Source organism: Scleropages formosus, chromosome 12, assembly GCF_900964775.1.
Source record: "Scleropages formosus chromosome 12, fSclFor1.1, whole genome shotgun sequence".
Classification (NCBI taxonomy): Eukaryota; Metazoa; Chordata; class Actinopteri; order Osteoglossiformes; family Osteoglossidae; genus Scleropages; species Scleropages formosus.
Window position 1 is genome coordinate 2911656 of NC_041817.1, and position 21366 is coordinate 2933021.

Sequence of the window (21366 nt, forward strand, 5' to 3'; positions counted from 1 at the left end):
GTCATTGAAAATAAATAAAGTAAAGGCTTAATTCTTTCCAGAAGATTTGCTAGTTGAGATTTTTCATAAAAGAACTCTACATTACCATTAATTTAAAGGTATACCTATTTTACAAGATATGTGAAGTTCCTACCACATTGCTGGTACAAAACACATTTTCACATTTGCTTCTTTTTCTATTGCCTTTTCCCCTTTCCCAGTCATAATTCATGTTACTGTTTTCTTTTGTATCTTATTTTAAGTGCTTGTTCTTGGGTCGCATGGTCGCACAGCAAATTCTTCACGGCTCCTAGTCTGTGTGTTCAGATCTGGCTGTCTTTGGGGAGTTTTCATGTTTTCCCTGTTTTCAAGAGGGTTTCTTCTTGGTGTTCTGGTTTCCTCCCACAGTCCAAAAAAGTCTTTTGGGTGAATTGATAATCCTGAATTAAATGCTGGTAGGTATTGTAAATTGCTTTGAGAATGCACTACATTATTATTATTATTATTATTATTATTATTATTATTATTAAATTTGATTAATAATGTGACTTTTTTTAAATTAAACCATCTCTTTTCATAAGGCAAGTAAGAACTGACAGCTTGTTATGCAAATTTTCCGGTACATGTTATATTTGCTTGGAACAAGGAATTTCCAAAAATTGAGCCTTTCTTATATGAAGGCTTAGGCCTGATCAGTTTAGATTCTGCAACTGCAAAACTGAAAATCCCACATGTCAAAGGTCTGTTTTCCTTTGTTTTCCTTTGAGAAATACCTGTCTGGTAACTACAGTTAGTGCAACTGGTTACTGCCTGTCGGCTTGTTATGTTACACACTGCAGATTTTAAATTACATGTGTCACCAGTAGAATTCATGAGATATCAGAGTTCATCTCGGGCAGATAACACCTTAACCACAGCAGTTTTCCATGAAAGTGCAATATGTTTATTTATAGTGCTCCACAAGTGAAAAAAAATCTTTATCCTAAACTGAATGCTTCTTCTTTCTATCATAAAAACAAACAAAAATAACCATAAATGAACATCCAGTCCAAAACAGCTATAAATTATACAATGAGTTCTTCGACCCTACAGATGTGTACAGCTCTCTACCACTTCCAAGATCCAAACACATTAAACCATCAATTTTCAAAACTAACTGTTTTCATGGAATGAGTTCCCTTCAGAAGTGGCCATAAATATAACAATCTTCAAAATAGTGGCATTTTCGTAACTGAAATGAAAAACTCTGTAATTGATACAATAAGGCAGCACAATTACAGGGAGACATCTACAGTATTACAGTTCACAAAGATGCACTCAATCATCTAGCACTCATTTCTGAGGGCAGCATGGTTCAGGTCTTGCATAAAGAAGAGTGGATTACTTCAAACAAAATCAAGCCTTATAATTGACTGTATCAAATTGATACAAAAATAAAAAATATGAATTGTTAAAATATGGCGGTGGGTGCGGTGGCGCAGTGGATTGGACCACAGTCCTGCTCTCCGGTGGGTCTGGGGTTCGAGTCCCGCTTGGGGTGCCTTGCGACGGACTGGCGTCCCGTCCTGGGTGTGTCCCCTCCCCCTCTAGCCTTACGTCCCGAGTTGCCGGGTAGGCTCCGGTTCCCCGTGACCCCGTATGGGACAAGCGGTTCTGAAAGTGTGTGTGTGTCTGTTAAAATATGTATATGACTATCTATACTTAAATATTTTTTGTATGCAATATGTGAAAGCCTGCTAGTCATATGCAGACTTCCATAAGATTAAGATGAGCAGAGATTGCTGGGAGATGGAAATTAAGCAGGAATATAAGAGAAACATTGGAACTGATGGTCACTACTTCTGATGCAGTTTTTACTATGTCACAATATTCATATATGTTGGTGATATTCATCTTCAGAATGGGTACGCATGTGAATGATCTTATCCTGTTGTCCAGATTTGTCCAGGAGCAGCTGACACTTTTGAATTTCAAACCCAGAAGCAATCAAAAAAAAGATGCACACAGGGTTCTAGAGGCAATCTAGTTTCATTGAATGAATTTCCTCTATTCCAGATGGCACAGACCATTCAGTTCTGTTAGAGGTTAGCTGTGGTCATGCCAACTGATTAGAATACCAAATTAAGAAGAATTAAGCATTCTGGAATGCCTCATTTTCAGATGACATCAGACAGCCCCAGAATGTATTGTATTCCCCAGAAAAAAAAAAAACCATCTGCACTGCAGAAATTATTAGTGTTCTAAAATCCAACAATTCACTCCCTTTCAGAGTTTGTACTGTTTTTAAATGAAGAAGAAAGAATGTTTACTTTAATGTAAAAGAGGAAAAACTGGTTATTTACATGAGTCAAAAGTACCCTGAGTACTATGATATTTCCTGTAACGTATTGTATAAAGCAGTAAATGTAGAATATGTATCTGGCATTTCTTGGTTTATTATCTTGACATTGTTGTTCAAGTTTAGTTAACTTTAATAAAATAACTTGAAGATTAGTTTGATACTTTTCTGTTCACATCGGTATAATAATGTATATGTAATTTATCTTTCTTATAAACATGATGTATAATAGACTATTTTCAATTTATGCTGTCATGTAAAAAGATTATGTGAAAATTATATAGAAGTAATGTGATTTGCAATTGAAAATATCACTGTTACTGAAATACAAGATATTTTCTTTACTTGACATGATCCAACAGCAAATTGACAGCTATGTAATTCTGTAACGTGTCATGACTTTTCAGTAGTAAAGCCAATTCTGTCTCAAGACACATTAAGTCTGCTTGGCTAGCAGAAGTGACAAAGCGACAGAACACTCTTTTTTTTTTTTACTCCACATCTGCCGTAGCACTGCCGACATCCAGCAACATCTTACAAGTATATTAGGGCCCATCATGAAAGAGACATACATCTCCATATGTTGTTCCGCTATGTCGTTTTGTATCGCATACAGGACTTTGACAGCAATAATGGCCCAATCTGTTTGAAGATGGAGTCAGACTGTGACAGTTAACTAGATTTATAGAGAAAAGGCCCAGCTGTGAGGCTCCAAGGAAGTCCTCAGTTTTCTGTATCCACTGAAATCCAAGTTAAAGACATTGTGGTCCTCCAGGATTGCTGGAAAGCTCTTGGCCTGTGAGCTACTTCTGTATATCTTATTTTTATTTGATTATTTTTTGCTGAGGGGGTGCAGTGGCGCAGTGGGTTGGACCACAGTCCTGCTGTCCGGTGGGTCTGGGGTTCGAGTCCCGCTTGGGGTGCCTTGCGACGGACTGGCGTCCCGTCCTGGGTGTGTCCCCTCCCCCTCCGGCCTTCCGCCCTGTGTTGCCGCGTAGGCTCCGGTTCCCCGTGACCCCATATGGGACAAGCGGTTCTGAAGATGTGTGTGTGTGTGTATTTTTTGCTGCTTATTAGATGATTTATATAGCTTTTTGAACAGCGGGATATTCTACAAGAGCAATTCAGATTAAGTACCTTGTTCAAAGGTGCAATAAAAGAGTCCTTGTGGAGACATGAACCTGCAGACTATTCCACAAGTCCAGATTTTTAACACTGCTTCCTGCTGCTATCTCTTGGCCAACATCACAGATACAATGTGAAAGTAGTTATTTATACGAGGACACAATTTCTTTGTAACTGCTGACGACACAGGTAGAACATAGTTCAGTGTCAGCAAACAGGACAGATGTGTTTATAATTTCATAAACCTGGGCCTGTTGTATATATGACTCAGTTATTAAAGTCATATATGAATAATATAGTTATTATTGAATATAGTTCAAGTTGTTTTTGCAAGGTGACAAAGCATAGACCAAAAGCAGAAGACAAAGACTGAACAAACTAATGGATATTATCATTTTTTCTTCCCTGCTGCTCGTCACGCACTGCTAATGCGGACGTCCACAAAGGCTCAGGTCAGTGCTGCTCATTCTGTCTGTGTGCTCTGCTCTCATCAAGCAAGAGGTTGCATGCCAGGTCAGATGCGTTTACTTAGTTAACCTTACTCCCGGTTCCCACCTTTAATTAATAGTAATAGGAGCTCAGCCGATCTCAGCATCCTCAGCTATAAGGAAGTAGATGTGGAATACTTTTCCAGAAGCTCCATCTCCATCAGGGATGGAGTATCAGGGACTGTTTGTTACTTTGTGAACAGAAAGTACTGCTCTTTTACCAATCTATGAGGAGCCAACCTTCATAGTTATTAATGTACTATACTGAAAACATATCTGAATCAAAACTAAGCAAAAACAAGAGGGAGGAGAGGGAGTATATAAATATATTTTGCTCCTGAAAGTAGAGGGAGTAATTTGTCTCTGAGGGTAGTGCCAAGCCGGTACTCGACTATTGCTTGTTCCATGTGGCAAGCAACATGAAGTTCATCTCAAGATTTTTTTTTCTTGACTGCTTTCCGTCATTTCTGGGTAATGAAGACACTTCTTGGCATGTATAGTTTATAAAATTCATTTTGCTCCTTGATAATTTAAAAAAAAAGCATAACAATAGAGGGCTGGTGGCTTTGTTTAACCTGCAGTTTACTGCTTCTGATGGTGCTAAAATTGTTTTTGTTGGCTTTTGTAGAACAAATTACCAAATTCTAGGTTATTTTGTCATCACATGTTTTTTTCCTGTAATTTAGTAATAACAATTTACTGTCTAATATAAATAGTGGCTTCTATTCAGACAAATAAATCAAATAATCATATTTTCAGTAAAATGAGCATCTATTTCTTGGTGAGTCGGTAGAAGAAGATACACAAGTGTGTCCATTATAAATAGCTGCAGAGACAAATGATGCGTAAAGACAAGATACAAGTTGTCTGTGACATTAGTATGTGGTGTCACTGTGTGGGTGTTAATATACACAGCTTTAAGTTGGATCAGGCCCAACTTATTGTTCCTCACATTTGTAACTGGGCCTTTTTTGTTGTTAAGAATATTCATAATTTTTTAAATCTTTTTATAATATGAATAAAAAAACTTGTGTTTTCTGGCTTTGCTATGTTTTGTTTTATAACACCACATTATTACAGTTAAAATCATTATTTTTAGTGGCAGTACACTGGCTCCTCAGCTTACTGACACAAATGGGACAGAAGGACTGATTTGTTCATTATCCTAAAGTCACTTTTACCACTAATTCATAAGCAGTAAAAGCTGAAAAACATGGTAATTTATTTGTGAGTTATGTATCGTAAAAAGTAATTGTAACTAAAGTATAATTTTTAAAACCTCACCCACTACTTTTGTTAACCACTTGTCCTGGTCAGGGTGACAGCGGTAGGGAGCCTATTCCATAATCACTGCGCACAAGGCAGGGGGGTACACCCTGGATAGGATGCCAGTCCATCACAGGGCAGTTATACACACAGTGCCACTCACCCATTCACACAGCACAGAAAATTTTGTGTTGTCAGTTCTTCTGAACTGCATGTATTTGGACTGTTGGAGGAAACCAGAGCACCCAGAGGAAACCCACATAAACATGGAGAGAACATGCAAACTCGACACAGACAGAGCTGGATTCAAACATACCCCTAAATAGCCCAGGTGCTGTGAGGCAGCAGTGCTACACGCTGTGCCTTAAAAAACCTTTTTTTTTTATTAACGATAAGCAATATTAAAATGAAAACTAATTAAATTAATGAAAATAAGTATGCCTCTACTAACTCCTATTCACAACTGAATGTGACTGATATATCCCATAAACTCACATAACGTTTTCTTGTTCTTATTGATTACCATGTCTCACAAACACCAGACAAGAGCGGTAAATGCTGTGGAAGTAAACTTAACTTTGATTCATCCCACATACTTATTCTGTTTGGATGTGTTTTACTGACACCTATGAGCTGGCAATGTCAATTCTGGTCATGTTCACTCCACTACAAATAGAGAATTTTCACAAAATCGTTGTCAAGAAAATATAATGAAAATAAATATACCAACTGGAAAATGAATTTTTTAAAATTTATATCTTGACCTTTGATAAGGCAAGGACCTTCATATTTCGGAGTGAAGTCCAGAAATAAGGTTTTTCAATAATAAATGGGAAAGAAATGTATTACTGGACCATTTATGTTGTATTGAGTAGTGTGTACAGTTAAATTCTCAGTATATATGCATGTATTTTTAACACTATGCTGCTACCATCTCAAATGCATATGACGATAAAGATATGTCTCATGAACTCATTGTGAATTGGATGTACAAGGTGCTAAACTGTATCTCATCTCTGCCATCACCACAGGTATGTCCGTCCTGTCCTAGCATCGACCTGCATCAGCCCTTGTACTTTCCTTTGTGTGTCCCTAGGTTTATGAGGCAGTGCCTTGTCACAGTGAGTGTGGTCAGTACGTTTGGGTGATGGAACCTTGGTCAGTGTGCACCATCAACACCGTGGACGAGATGCCTGCCTGCGGGGAGGGCGTGCAGACCCGTAAAATCAGGCAAGTCATCGTCTCCTCTCCTTTCTAAGTCGACTTTTTGTGTCCATGAGACACCGGGCTAACTCTGACCTTGCCCCCATTGAAATGGCAGGTGCGTGAGAAGGGACATTGATGGGCAAGGTCAGAGTGTGGACGACAGTCTTTGCGACCCAGATGAAATGCCCTTCGTGGCCCAGACCTGCTTCCTGCCCTGTGCAGACGAATGTGTGATGTCACCGTGGGGTCAGTGGAGCACCTGTCCTCTAGTAAGAAGCAACTTCTTCCTTGTAGAGAGTTCATTAGGAGTTCGCGAAGTCATGATGGAACAAGAAGTGTTACAATGCTGTTGTAGCCTAGATAAGTAGACATGAACTTTTGTAATTTTACCTGAAGTCAGAGTGAAATGCTTCCTCGACCCTGTAAAAGAATGATTGCTCTGCTTAAAGAATCCTCTGATACTGCAAACAAAAATAAAATTCTCTGAAGGAAGTGAAAGGATCCCCGTTATGGGCATGCAGTTTCACTGCATATAGCTTTTAATCTCTCTGGTGGAAGTTTGTTGCCAAGAAAAAAGATCTGCTTACTGGTTGAAGTTATTACCCCATGCAATTCATTCAGAGGAAAACATAAAGAAGTTATTTATGCATATTGCCTGTCTAGCCAACTAGGCAATCTGAATAGTTAGCTTTGAAATATTTGCTTTTAATTTTCATCATGAAATTGGTTGCTAGCTATATTTACTGTTATTACATGCATAAATATATCTGTTTAATGTTAAAATAAAAGCACTGTCTTTTTAATATGAAACACTACATTTGTTATTACTAGCTGTTGCTCCTCTCATGTGTCTGTCCAGTAAGACATTAATGAGAAATTACTATAAATGACTAAGCCAAAACAGGTTCTTGCTAGAACTACACTGTCTCAACTAAAAGACATGGCTATGGAGCGTCAAAGGTTTCCTCCTTCCCTGTGTTTCCATCCCTGAGCTGTACTGTATGTCGAGGTAACCGTATGAACCCCTGCAGCCGTGCGACCAGAACACAGTGAGGAGAAGGCTGAGGCAGACACTGCGTCTTTCTCAGACTGAGAAGAGCTGTCCTGAGGACAACCAGATGGAGAGCTGCGTCCTCAACAGCAACTGCTTTACCTACCACTACAATCTCTCAGGTGTGCAGAGCTGAGTCCATGATCTCCTACTGTACCTGTGCACCAATACTCATCATCAGTTGTCATCAGCAGTACTCATCCAGCAAGTACTTTACCTACTTTACGACTACAGTGTCCTAGGTGTGAAAGGCTGACGGTAAAACATTGTACTTACTTACAATTACTCATCAGTAGTACAAATGAAATAACCTGTGATAAACATTTGGAGGGTTTCTATTTATATTGTTGTTTAGTTGTGTCATTGTTATGTTCTACAAGCAGTAAACAGCAAACATACTGTAACACAGTGCGGCTGTGTGAATTCATGGCAGACTGGAGCACTTGCATGCTAAGTGAGAATGCTGTCTGCGGACTGGGTAGGAGGACAAGACTGCTGGACTGCGTGCGCAGCGACGGGAAGGTGGTGGAGGCCAGCTTTTGTGAGGAGGTACCCTCCTTGCCATTATGTCTAACCAAAGCCTCACATGTCACAAACTTCTGAAGAACTTCAATGCCGGTGTCCTGAAACATGCATTATTGGAGATAGACATTTTAGCTAAACAGCCGGTAATGGCTGTCGTTTACAACCTTAAAGTCAACTGTCATATGAAAAACACATTTTGCTTTTTTGATGAAGAATCTTTCGTTTAGAAATTGACTTGATGTTGACTGGAAGGATTAATTAATTTATTGTGCTTGCCTTTCTTTTACAGCTGGGCTTGGCGAAGACATGGAAGTTGGATGTTCTCTGCGTGGTGGACTGTCCTGTGAACTGCTTACTCTCAGACTGGTCGCCGTGGAATCAGTGCTCACATACTTGCGGCACTCAAGGTATCTAATCGCAAGCTACAGGAAAGAATGAAATTGTTAATAATACAGCATGGTTTAAAATTAGAAAGAGCAAAGGCATGAAAATTTTCTGACAGAGCCTGGCACCATTCTTCCACAAGTTCACTGTGGCTAGATGAAAGCCTAGACTGCTGTCATGAGCACCTCTACACAAATGATATCTATATCAGCTGATGTGTGGTGATTGAGCTGGCTGTGGAAGGTAACTTAGTTTTTTGAGAATTGTCAGAGGCTCAGTGAAAGTAGGGCCACCATGAATGTTTCAGGCCAGGCCACCAATTTCGCCCTGGGCTCAGTAAATCCTAGCTGCCAATTTCGAGCTTCAAGGTAGAACATGCTCTCTGCAACACTGCTGAACTGTCAAACCCTTCAGCTGCTGGAACAAGGTGTTGAGAGATGAAAATTTCCTTGGTACATTGCACAGGAATGGCTCATCAGCATGTTCCCCCACTGCTCATCACTTGCGCTCATTTCATTATTGGACCACAATCAAGAAATGTCAAGGGTTATGAGCTATTTAGTACAGAAGTCAAAAGCAGTATACCTCCTTATTATACCATCTCACTGTATAAGAATTTCATATGAAGAACTGCCAGAGTGTTCCATGACATTCAATTATTTATACTGAATGTGTATTGGGTAGCAGGTGATTAAGCCAAGAGGTGGACTCCATTTTAGTGTCATAAGTGGAAAAATAAATTTAAGAAGACAAAAATGAATGTGTGTGTGCATTTACCCATACCCCTCTGATGACTTATTCAACATGAAATAATGAACTTATAAATGAAGTTAATAGTTATTCATGATTTTGCTTCTTCACAAATGCATGAAAATTGCATCATTTTCAAATTACTTCACAGATTCATATGTAGCAGCTACCAGTTCTGCCCTGAAGTGACACTGTTCAGGGACTATTACACAATGGGACTGTTTTTAATGAGGCACTTAGCAGTAGTCTTTTTTTAATGTTGAGAGGTGAAAATTTCCCTAGTATATGAAAATGCCATCTATAATTGCACATTTTTCACTGAAAAATAATTATTCTCTTAATATAGCCTTGGGGGTCTCTTCATCCCAGGGACAAAACTGTGTTTCACCTTGAAAGGTAAATTAAACAGATTAGTCTAAAGGTGAAAATATTCAGAATCAGAACTTACACAGCAGATAAAAACACTGGACAGCTGATGAAAACATTCATCATAACATTAAGAACAACTCGAAGACTTTCATTTTAGGGTTCTATTTTATCTTATACTATGTGTTTTTGCCTTTCCACAGAGGTTTCTTTTTGCCTTCATTTTCAAGGTTTGTGCACACATAGGATTTTTTTTTAGGATGGTTTTTTTTGTTTTTGTTTTTTTTTATGTTTTTTCAGGTTGATTTCACTTTGGGGTGGTTCCTTGACATACATTAATAAATTCCACCAACTTTATCAACAAAATTCTACATCCTGTTTCAACAATAGTGACTCCTCATACTAGACTTTAGGCAGTGTCCTCATATGTGCACATCACAAGATGTTGAGTATAAATTTGCATATTAACCGCAACTAATCATATTAAGTTTTTAGACCTAATGGGGATTTTTCCTATATTTCATGACTTTTAGATTGTTTCCGTTTTTATTTCCACTGCCCTTTTATTGCCTTCTTATAATTATGCAGAAATTTGTTTCATTTTCACACCACACACACACATTTTCAGAACCGCTTGTCCCATACGGGGTCACGGGGAACCGGAGCCTAACCCGGTAACGCAGGGCGTAGGGCCGGAGGGGGAGGGGACACACCCAGGACGGGAAGCCAGTCCGCCGCAAGGCACCCCAAGCGGGATTCGAACCCCAGACCCCCTGGAGAGCAGGACTGTGGTCCAACCCACTGTGCCACCGCACCCCCCCTCTCTCTATATACCATTACACCAGGGTTTATAACACTGGTATTTAGAGTCACAAAATTTCAATCAAACAATAACTTTTTCATACTGCAATGCATAAAGGGTCTTAGCATTTGACCTTACTGCATTTGTTGTCTTTCAAGCCCCCAAAATCTCCCAAGGTTATCAGCTTGTCAGTTGATTAATTAGAAACATTGGACAATCTTCATTAGTCTTAATTTGGCTGCGACTGTTCCTCTCCCCCAGCAGAATTTCCTATCAATATGCAGGAAATTCCCCTGGAGTCACAGTCGGCTTTTTAATTAGAAATCTGAGGGCTGAACATAAACAGAATTAAAATTTTAAATAATATCAAAATGTTCTGTATTTTGGGGATTTTAAGTGGAGTCAGAGCAGTAAGAGGAGCTCTAAGATGCGGATTTCCCTGCGTGAGACAAAGGATGAATTGGCTGCTTTGGCTTTGTTGACATCGCAGAAGCCCTCATTTCCCAAGATGCATGCTGAAGAGCAGGAGCCTGCAGAGACTCCTCCGAGTGCAGAGCTCACTGCTTCTCAGGACATCAATCAACCAACCATGTACAGGGTGCTTCTGCCTACATTAAACACTGGAGACTGGTGGATCCCTGCTTTGTCCAAGCTATGCTCTAGTATATGTAGCTCAATGAGCATGTTCCTGTAAGCATATTTTGTAATGCAGAAGAACCAGTGATAACTCTGTCACATGATCAATTAACTTTTCCAAAGATCACCTGGACCAGCCATTTGTATGTAAAAAGGGTTTCAGTTTCACAGTCACCAGGAATCATAGCACTGATGACAGAGTATGAAGCTCATTACAGGGCCCTCTCACAGTTAAAAGCAAGATATTATTAACAGGAACATACTGAACAGCTAGCCCAGTCTGAGGTTCATGACCAATTTCGATAAGCGCTCAGGGTTTAGTTCCACATTGTACCCTGGGATTCATCTTGGCAGGTCAGATGATGCGGTCCCGGAGTGTGATGCAGCAAGCCCATGAGGAAGGCAGGCCCTGTCCATCTCAGCTGTCCCAGTTCAAACCCTGTCCCATAAGGCCTTGCTACAAATGGATTCTGGGCCCGTGGTCCCTATGCCGTGTTCAGGTATGATCTCATATGTTATTTATCAGTTTATTAACTTTTGTTAGCGTATTAGATATACAACATTTTTGGTCACTGATTCATCAATTATACATTTCTCTAAAAAGGATATGTTGACCTACAGAAATTTCCAAGATAATATGTATGAAAATCTTGGTCTTTTTTTTGACTAGAGAAACCACATGTTTTCTGTTCTCTGCTGTTCGCAATAAAGACATTTGTATGTTTATTATAGTGAGCTGTTATGTCCCTCAAAGTTCAAAAGAGTACATGCACACTCTGTTTTTCCAGTTCCTTCTTTGCAGACACAAGTATAAACTTCTCCTAATTGCGTAAAATTATTTTAAACATGTTTAAAATTGTCAGAATGAATGCACATGAAATTAAAATGTAATGCATCACAATGTTTATATCAGAACGTATTTCAGCAATCTTACTGTTCAACAGACTAGTCTTTTGAAATGCAATGTTACTTAGTAAAAGGGGGGTGCGGTGGCGCAGTGGGTTGGACCAGGTCCTGCTCTCCGGTGGGTTTGGGGTTCAAGTCCCGCTTGGGGTGCCTTGCGACGGACTGGCGTCCCGTCCTGGGTGTGTCCCCTCCCCCTTCGGCCTTACGCCCTGTGTTGCCGGGTAGGCTCTGGTTCTCCGTGACCCTGTATGGGACAAGCGGTTCAGAAAATGTGTGTGTGTTACTTAGTAAAAGGTCTAGTGAAAGACACTCAAAATTTCACTTTGAATGTGCAGGCACATATTAACAGCCTATTATATTTTTATTCATAACAGCTGGATTGTTTTAGTGTCGCAAATCACTCACTTCCAGGGTGGCCAGATGTCTAATGATAATGATCTAAAACGGTTTTAATCCCAGATCGTCATTAACTTTCATTTTGGTTTCACATCATTGCCTTACATCTCCACAGATTAGGTTGTTAGTCAATTTCTTTTCAGTAGCCTTAATTGAAATAACCTTATAACTCATTCAGTCATCTTGTTCAGCTGGGTCTCATAAGAACAAATATATTAGAAGAATACTCTATGCTGGACTGCAACAGTGTATTGTCCCAACATCCCACATCAAAAGATGTCTTTGAAAAGAATAGCCAGTGTTTTCTTTCTGTTCTATACCATATTTTACACTGGAGTGTAATTTGAAGGATGGGGGGCGCGGTGGTGCAGTGGGTTGGACCACGGTCCTGCTCTCTGGTGGGTCTGGGGTTCGAGTCCTGCTTGGGGTGCCTTGCGATGGACTGGCGTCCCATCCTGGGTGTGTCCCCTCCTCCTCTGGCCTTACGCCCTGTGTTGCCGGGTAGGCTCCGGTTCCCCGTGACCCCGTATGGGACAAGCGGTTCTGAAAATGTGTGTGTGTGTGTGTGTGTGTGTGTGTGTGTGTAATTTGAAATTGATCTTCATAAATTACTTATATTGGACAAGAGTTCGGAATTAGAATAAAACAAGTCTTCCATATAAACAACCTTAAGGTTTGTTAGATGTTTTAGCCATCTTAGAAGGCTACATGACAGCTGTCATAAATGATCAAACATGCTATAATTTAAAATGTCAGGTTTTTTTGTGTAACTAAAACTTGACATTAAGCCTTGAAAATATATTTTGAAAAATGAAAGTTAAGCAAACATTTTTTGACTCCCACCTACTCTCGAGTCAATTTTACTTACGTTTTAACTTGAATAATACATTGAAATCTTCCCAGAAATCTTCATTTATCAGCTTGACAGCTTAAGCAAACACAGCTTTTATAGTGTGTGTACATACTGCATATATATATATATATATATATATATATATATATATATATATTCTGGGTGTGTATGTATTCTGGGAGTATTCCACCCATAATTACTTCATCACTGCTGGCTCTTGCTGTAGTGCCAAGTTCTCCATGACTTGTGCAGGGTGCGCAATGTGGAGCAGGTGTTCGAGAGCGAAACCTCACCTGTGTGGTTCACTGGGGGGACCCACTGGAGCACCCACCCCCCAGACCGGTAGATGATGAATACTGTGAAAACCACCTGAGACGAGCAAGCCGAGAGGAACTGCAGCTGCCCTGCACTGTGCCCTGCCCCGGTACACTCCTTTTTCATTGTATATGCTCCCCTTTCAGGTTATAAGTCCAAACCCTTACCTACTGTACTACCTGAAGCTGTTAAAATTCATCGATGCTGTCTGTACACATTTATAGTTGACCTTTGTTTGCTCTCCAGTTTTTCCTATTTTTGGATCAATCTTTTTAATAAAGGAGACTGCCACCTGACTGAGTGGTCATCATGGAGCTCCTGTCAGCTGACCTGTCTGGATGGGCGGAGCTTCGAGAGCACAGGCCGAAGGTCACGTTCCAGGGCGGTGATTGTCCAGGTCATTGAGAATCAGGATAACTGCCCAGAACAGGTCTTTGAAACACAGCCCTGCAAAGGTTTGTGAAACTCCCCAGTATGAATACTTTAACAGTCATGGATACCGAGGTCAAAAAGTGGGCTGATAGATCAGCAACGGCATTCATGCCTGAAGTGAAGCCGGTTAACTCTTTCTTACTTACACAGTAACAGTGTAGTATGTAACATAAGATGTGAAGTTTTCATCTATTTGGATATTTTATTGCATTTAGAGTTAAATGTAGTCAGTAAATATTTATTTTTTGATATCTTCTTGAACCGGGGACACAGTGGAGCAGTGGGTTGGGCCGGGTCCTACTCTCTGGTGGGTCTGGGGTTCGAGTCCCACTTGGGGTGCCTTGCGACAAACTGGCGTCCTGTCCTGGGTGTGTCCCCTCCCCCTCCAGCCTGGCGCCCTGAGTTGCTGGATTAGCCTCCAGTTCCCTGCGACCTCGTGTGGGACAAGTGGTTCAGATGATGACATGACATATCTTCTTGAAAGTTTTTGGCTATATGTTTAAAAATGTATTTCATTTGTGGATACCACATTTTTGACAGTGACAGACAAGTTGAAGTCATATTAGTCAAAAAGTCATCAAGTTCTTGAGAGAGAATTAAATGTATCTGTTGTACCGCAGAAGGAAAGTGCCACAGCTACGAATGGAGGACCAGTGGCTGGAAGGATAACGAACGTCTTGTGTGGTGTCATCGCTCGGATGGGGTCAACGTCACCGGTGTGTGTGCAGGTGTCGTGCATGTGTGTGTCTGCGTCTCCGCATCTGTGCTGATTTTAATTAATTTTGCCCCATCCTTAAACTTCAGAATTACAGGTTATTGCCCAAATGCCATGTCTTGCAAGTATCAAGATTCAGCTGCCATGTTATTAATTCTCCACACATGCTGTTTTGTTACAGAAAACAACAGAAACCCACTGTTCAGTTATTAACATCGTTGCTGAAATCAAGAAATTCAAACTAGGTTTGCAGTTAGTTAATTTTCCATATTTATTAACGGTCCTTTTTTCCCATATTCAGTATGAACTTCAGTACTGTGGGAATAGATGATCCATATGAATTTAATACACACTTACAAAAAAATTACTAAACACTTTGAAAAAATATGCGTTTCCTACATCACAACTGAATTAGCAAATATCACAAGAATATGGACGCATCGTGAATAATATGTATGCATGATGCTATCTCCATAAAATACTGTCTTCTGGAAATTTAAAAATAGCAGGTGTAATCCCTGGTTGCATAGAAAGGTTCACGTTAGGGGCATTCTTCTTGAATGTTTTGACGTGCAATTTTCCTCTCTGAAATTACAGCATTCTGCCAACTGATCAGAAACTCTGATATACTCCGTAATCCATTAATCGAATGTGACACCACTTTCATTTGGTTATCTCCGGGAAAGGGTAATAACAACTTCTCTGCTCCCTGCTTGTAGGGGGATGCTTTCCACAGAACCGGCCAATGACCATTAGACACTGCTACCCCCCCTGCACCAAACCTTTCTCCCACTGCACACAGGTAAGGTACTCATAAGGCATGCAGCATGTCCTCACGTACTAATGGAATGCATGCTGACTGATAGAGAACATTAATCATTCCTCCTGCCTCATCTGCAACAGCAGGTGTGTGTTCTGTACATAGTGAACGTTCTTGAACGGGTTCTCCTTTCTAAACCTTTTAAAACGGCTTTATATGTAAAGTTGTATATCTGTTGATAAGGTTTTATAGGTGCTGCCTATAATAAATGTAGAAGGCTTTCTGTCATTTGGCATAATGAACACCTGAAAATATATTATTACTGCAGGGGACAAAAATGACAGCAGTTTTTTTTGTTTGTTTAAAAATAGAAATAAGTAATTGGATACCTACCAAGGATTTTTCCCTCTATCATATAGTATTTGAAATTTGAATTTCAACTTGGACCTAGGATTTAATCAAAGCCTGCTGTGCAGATATATTTAGAATACATCTACTTTATTAAGCCTTATGTTCTGTGAAATTCAAGCATAAAACAAAGACCAGGTCTCATAAAGAAGTATTTGTGGATGATATTGTTAAAATGAACGGGTCGGCTCGAGAAGGATTGTCAGAGAGAAACAGAGGTGATGTTCTCTTCATTGTTCTTCTTAGAGTGGTGTCTGTGGATGTGAGAAGGGCTACACCGAAGTGATGACCACACATGGCTTCCTCGACTACTGTACCAAGACCCCAGGAGGAGAAAACAAGAAGGCCGACGTCAAAACCAGTTCTGGGAGATTCAAACCTGGGACCTCACAAATGCATGACTTTCTCAATGGCTGGTCCCTGCAGCCAGTGGGTCCAGGTAAATATCATCAGTGGAGGTAATGCTGAGTTGCAAGAAACTTAATGGTATAAATAATTACTTCAAAACACACTGAATTGAATATTTAATTATCTTCATATTAGAACAATTAAGCTTGAGAAGACCCTAATTTTTGACATTCTGCAGGTGATTTTTTTCCTGCAGTCCATTTTGTCTCTTCTCTTGTCCCTTATTCCCACGTTTGTCCTCTTCTCCTCTGCTTGCCCCTCTACTTTAAAATGTGTGCTCCAGTGTTATTTCTCCCTTTGTCTCAAGACAATGAAGAGTTGATTTAAGAAAAAAAATCCTGCTCTCAAGGGCCCAGATGAAGAGCTTGGCGATGTGTATTAAAAAGCTTTAGCCTGTAGTCAGTTTGAGAGGTAAACAAATAACACGGTTGCCTCAGTTCCCCTGCTTTCTCATTTTCGCAGATGGCAGAATAAAGCTCTGGGTCTATGGGGTGACTGCTGGCGGATTTTTCCTGGTTTTGCTCATTATTGCACTCTCATTTCTGACATGGTACGTATAGAAACTTCTCTTGCATACTGTAAATAGAGGAATCTGCACAGAATTTTTAAATTTTAAAACAAATTAAGCTGTCACATCTAAGATGCATATTCAGTCGTTAAAAAAAAATATATATATTGTGAAATTCATGTTTCTAAAAAGAGTGAAAGGGTTCCTTTCAAGTAGCTCACAGTTGCCCTCAAGTGGCCTTAAATCACACACACTGGTGGGCCTTAAATCTTTCTCTCAATATTTTTTGTCAGGTTTCCTTTTTTTAATTTTTATTATACTATTGAAATTAGAGTGACTTGGTGGCACAGCAAGTAGAACTGATTCCTCACAGTGGTACGAACCTGGCTCAGTCTGTGTCGAGTTTGTATGTTTGTGTGGCTTTCCTCCAATCATTTAAACCCATGCATTTTAGGTGAATTGGTGACTCCAAATTGCCCTGAATCTATGAATGTGACAGTGGGTGATCATGCAGTTGATTGTCCTGTGATGGACTGGTGTCCCATCCGGCATTTACCAAGCATTGTGCCCTATGTTAATGAGAACACAGTGACTGTGCATTAGACAAGATACCTGTATATTGAATTATTTTGAATGCCATGAAATGAAAAATTAAATTCTATTTTTACCAAAATAAATCTCATATGCAAACTTTTTCCCCCCAAGCAAAAAACCCAAACACAGTAAAAGTTCAGCACCAGCTCAAAAGCCTCTGGCTCTGGCATACGATGGGGATGCGGACATGTGAACTAGGACAGAGCCGCACCAATGGGGCAAAATGACGAGAAGCCAATCCCAAGAAACGTATGCAACTTTTACGACGATTAATCCTTTCCAGGAGAGTGTTTTAGCATCATCACAAGTGGGAAAGCCTGTATTTAAGCGTTGGATTCCATTGCATTGTCAACTGACAGGAGGAAAAATGCGTCCTGTAAAACATGGAGCTTTGTGTACATGGACACATGGATGGTGTGCTGAATCAACAATCACACACTCTTGTGACATTGTTAGAGGCTCTAAAGAACTTGGCAAATGGATGTCTTTTACCTAATGGAATACATTTACAAATGCCTAAGGTATTTTTTTATATCGAAAAATGTGGCAAGATCCAAAAGACCTAAAAAAGACATTTTATTTCATTAAAAATGCAAATGCACCATTATGCACTACATTAGTGCTGATTCCTTTTTCTTTTTCTTATTTAACCAGTTTTCTAATGTTTACATTGTAATGCAAGAATTATTCACGGTGAAATTGTCTTTTTAATGATAATATGACAGGATGTGTTTGTACTTCTGCTGTTTTCTGAATACTAAACCAAGCTTACCAATGTTTTGGGAGGGGAAGAAACACATTTTATTAGACCCCTAAAATTTCACAATTTTTTTTCAGTATTGAAATTATAGTTAGTCATTCCCAAAAAGATCCTGATTTGATAAGAAGACAACATGCAAAATCTCAAAAGTTAGTATTGTAAAAACTCCCACAAAGGTCGTGTGTACATGGCAAAATAATAATAAAAATTATCATATGCAGAAGCTATATTTCCCTAACTCTTGAATAAAGCAACCACTGAAGTGCTGCTCAGCCCAACAAGATTTATTTTTTCTTTTGTTCAGTTCAATCCATCTATCCATTGCCAACAACTGCTTGTCCCAAGCGGAGTCAGAGCGAGCCGGAGCCTAACCCGGCAACACAAGGGGCAAGGCCGAAGGGAGAGGGGACACACCCAGGACAGTGGTTTAGTTAAAATATAATGAAAAATTAAACAGATTGCATATTTGTTTATTATTATTTTGTGGGTTTACAGTGACATTATCTTTACTATTCAGTGTATCGCACACCAACATGAAGTGTGTGTTATGAGTATCACTGGCATTAGGGTACTGCATTCCAGTTCTGCATGAGAAGTCTCCTGTGCATATTTGTCAAATATTATATGCAGAAAAAACTGATTTCATCTTGAGAAATGAAAACGATGAACCCTTAAGGTATATGAAAATGAGGAAATAACAGTTCCACATGCTGAGAAACTCCCATTTTCTAATTTTGCAGACAACCAAATAAAACCAAGAGTCTGCAGTGTGACTGGTCATTTTTTTTTTCATTTTCCTCCATTGTTGTTTCTTGCTTGGTACAAATTAGATTCTATCTGGTGTTCTCAATAAAAGAATACACATGGGAAAAACTTGAATGCAAATGTGTTATTTGATATTAAAAATGGAAATTTTATTGTGGTGGTTTTAAAAGAAAGCTGAACAGCTACACATATAGTGTAAAGGGTATAAAGGTTCCTCTTGCTTGATAAACCCTCTTCTTTAGAAATATATTGATCATGAAGCTGAAGAACTGATACATACATATCTGTGTATGATGTACTGTATTGATTGATTTAATAATGTGGGATTTTAACTGATTTATTGACATTACACGTAGCACAGTTTGGTCATATTTCTTTTTTTTAGATATTTGTTGATTGATCAAATTTCCCAAAGTGGCAATGTAATTATTTATTGATTTATATTACCTGTGATGGTGTAAAATAAACCAATTTGCTTCCTGGTAAATCAAGTCAAAACAGTATTTGTCTTTATTCATAACTGTACTTTTGCATGCAACAGCACACTGGACAGTGATCATTCATCTTCTGTAAGTGGCCTTGTCATTGTTTTATTATATATATACATTTAGATTTTTCTTCGAGTGATTTTTGGTTTCATTTTCACTCATCAGAATTGACATTGCTTTCAATGCTTCTTCTAAAAGTTTTGTCAACAAAGAGGTCTGTCCAGACAGCACATTGATTAGCTTGGATAAAGAATGTGTATATTACATTGTCATTTATGTTACTCTGTGTACTTGAATGATGTAAAATACATACTGCAAATAAATTGTGATACTCTGAGACCTTGCTGTATTAAGGTGATGGAATTACTAGGTCTTGTCGAGGTCAACTCTCAAAAAAGTCGTGCAACCACCTGATCTCTTGTCCTAATTTTTCAGTTATATTTAACATGACTAATACCAGAATGCGGACAACTACAAAATGTACCTTGTTTTATAATAATAGAGAGTTATTCAATAATTCAGTCCTCCAGTGCCATGTTCATGTTCCTGAAAAACATTACTTAACTGTATGCTGAATGCTAACACAAGTTAAAGTTGGTCATATGAAATCCTTGCTTAATTAAAACTAGTCTACACGTTCAAAAGGTTTAAATCCATAAACAAAGCATTGTTAAAGAGATGAAGCATGAAAGGTGCAAGGTTCAACAAGTGATTCACCATCAGGTACAGGCTTCCCTCACACAATGAGCCTAATTTGACCTTGAAGGTACCATTCTGCGGCACAAGAGGTTCACCCTTTTTTCCCCCAGAAGGGATGCAAAATTCCTGCCTATTAAATTTGAACAATTTTAAAGTAACAAGAAGAGGGTGACAGAAATGTAATAGAGGATTAAGCATGTTTTCTTTAAACTGATAAATGTACTCAAATCAAAGCAAAAAGTACTTATGTCAAAAAATATTATGAAAATTTCTCTCAGAAGTTCCTTAAAGTACAATGAAAGGAGTAAATGTATTTTTATTTTGTCACTGGCCACCTCTACATATATCGTACAGTACAAATGTTAGTATTACCTCTGACATTCAATTTATTATAATTCAAATTATGGGGGGACATGCTGGTGCAGCAGGTTTGGCCGGGTCCTGCTCTCTGGTGGGTCTGGGGTTCGAGTCCTGCTTGGGGTGCCTTGTGATGGACTGGAATCCCATCCTGGGTGTGTCTCCTCCCCCTCCAGCCTTATGCCCTGTGTTTCCAGGTTAGGCTCTGGCTTGCCACAACCCCACTTGGGATAAGCAGTTTCAGTCAGAGAGTGTGTGAATTCAAATTTACTTTGTTGTGCAGTGGATAGCACTGGTGCCATATGGCTCCTGGGCTCTGTGTTCAGTTCAAATCTGACCTGCACTGAGTGGAGTTTGCATTTTGTCCCTGTGTGGGTTTCCGCCACGTGCTCTGGTTTCCTCCCACCATCCAAAGGCATGTGTTTCAGGTGAATTGTGATGCCAAATCAGCTCTTAATGTTAATATGTGTGTTCACATCTATTCATTTCAGCTGATGCCTTTTTCCAACGAAAAAATGGTTTCTTGTTCCCTTACAATGTTAAGTTACCGACAGCTATTTACCCATTTATACAGCTGGACAATTTTACTGGAGCAATTGAGGGCAAGTACCTTGCTCAAGGGTACTTCAGCTAGAGGTGGGACTTTGGAAGTCCAAAAGCAGAAGTTTTAACCACTATGTTACCAGTGTTTCACACTGACCTGCACTAGAGAAGGGTGAATTATGTTGGAAGTTTAGTAGAGTGTATTAGGGTATTTAACACTGTAGACACAAAGGTGCCCGCTATATAATAGTCATTGGAATAAAGCGTCTCCTATTGAATGAATGTCAGTGAGCGAAACTTTGGGCGTTCGTGTTGTAATTCACAATTTCTGCCACTAGAGGACTCTAGAGCTCTTCAGACACTCTTCACTTAGAGGGTCAACTGAAGGAGCGAAAACTTCCGGTACATTCCGAAGCCAGTGAATAGGGGTCAAGTCCTCAACTTGAACAGATTTTTAAGTACTTCGGTTATTTATTTACTTATTGGCACCGAGTTCCTAAAGAATATGAATAACAAAGCATAAGCACTGCACGCAGTGCAAAT

At 39.4% G+C, this 21366-nt stretch overlaps 1 protein-coding gene across 1 annotated transcript in view; it reads left to right on the top strand.

The window, feature by feature from the left end:
- Window positions 1–17413, top strand: part of thsd7ba (thrombospondin, type I, domain containing 7Ba) — a 94994-nt gene extending 77581 nt beyond the window's left edge. The window contains exons 16-28 of the mRNA XM_029256897.1: window positions 6293–6426; window positions 6518–6671; window positions 7434–7575; window positions 7887–8002; window positions 8268–8385; window positions 11271–11416; window positions 13324–13495; window positions 13668–13841; window positions 14439–14534; window positions 15253–15335; window positions 15948–16140; window positions 16572–16659; window positions 17323–17413. Coding sequence (XP_029112730.1) covers window positions 6293–6426; window positions 6518–6671; window positions 7434–7575; window positions 7887–8002; window positions 8268–8385; window positions 11271–11416; window positions 13324–13495; window positions 13668–13841; window positions 14439–14534; window positions 15253–15335; window positions 15948–16140; window positions 16572–16659; window positions 17323–17404 — 1698 coding nt within the window. The 3' untranslated portion in view covers window positions 17405–17413. The remainder of the gene's footprint in view (window positions 1–6292; window positions 6427–6517; window positions 6672–7433; window positions 7576–7886; window positions 8003–8267; window positions 8386–11270; window positions 11417–13323; window positions 13496–13667; window positions 13842–14438; window positions 14535–15252; window positions 15336–15947; window positions 16141–16571; window positions 16660–17322) is intronic.
- The last annotated feature ends 3953 nt before the right edge of the window (window positions 17414–21366 follow it).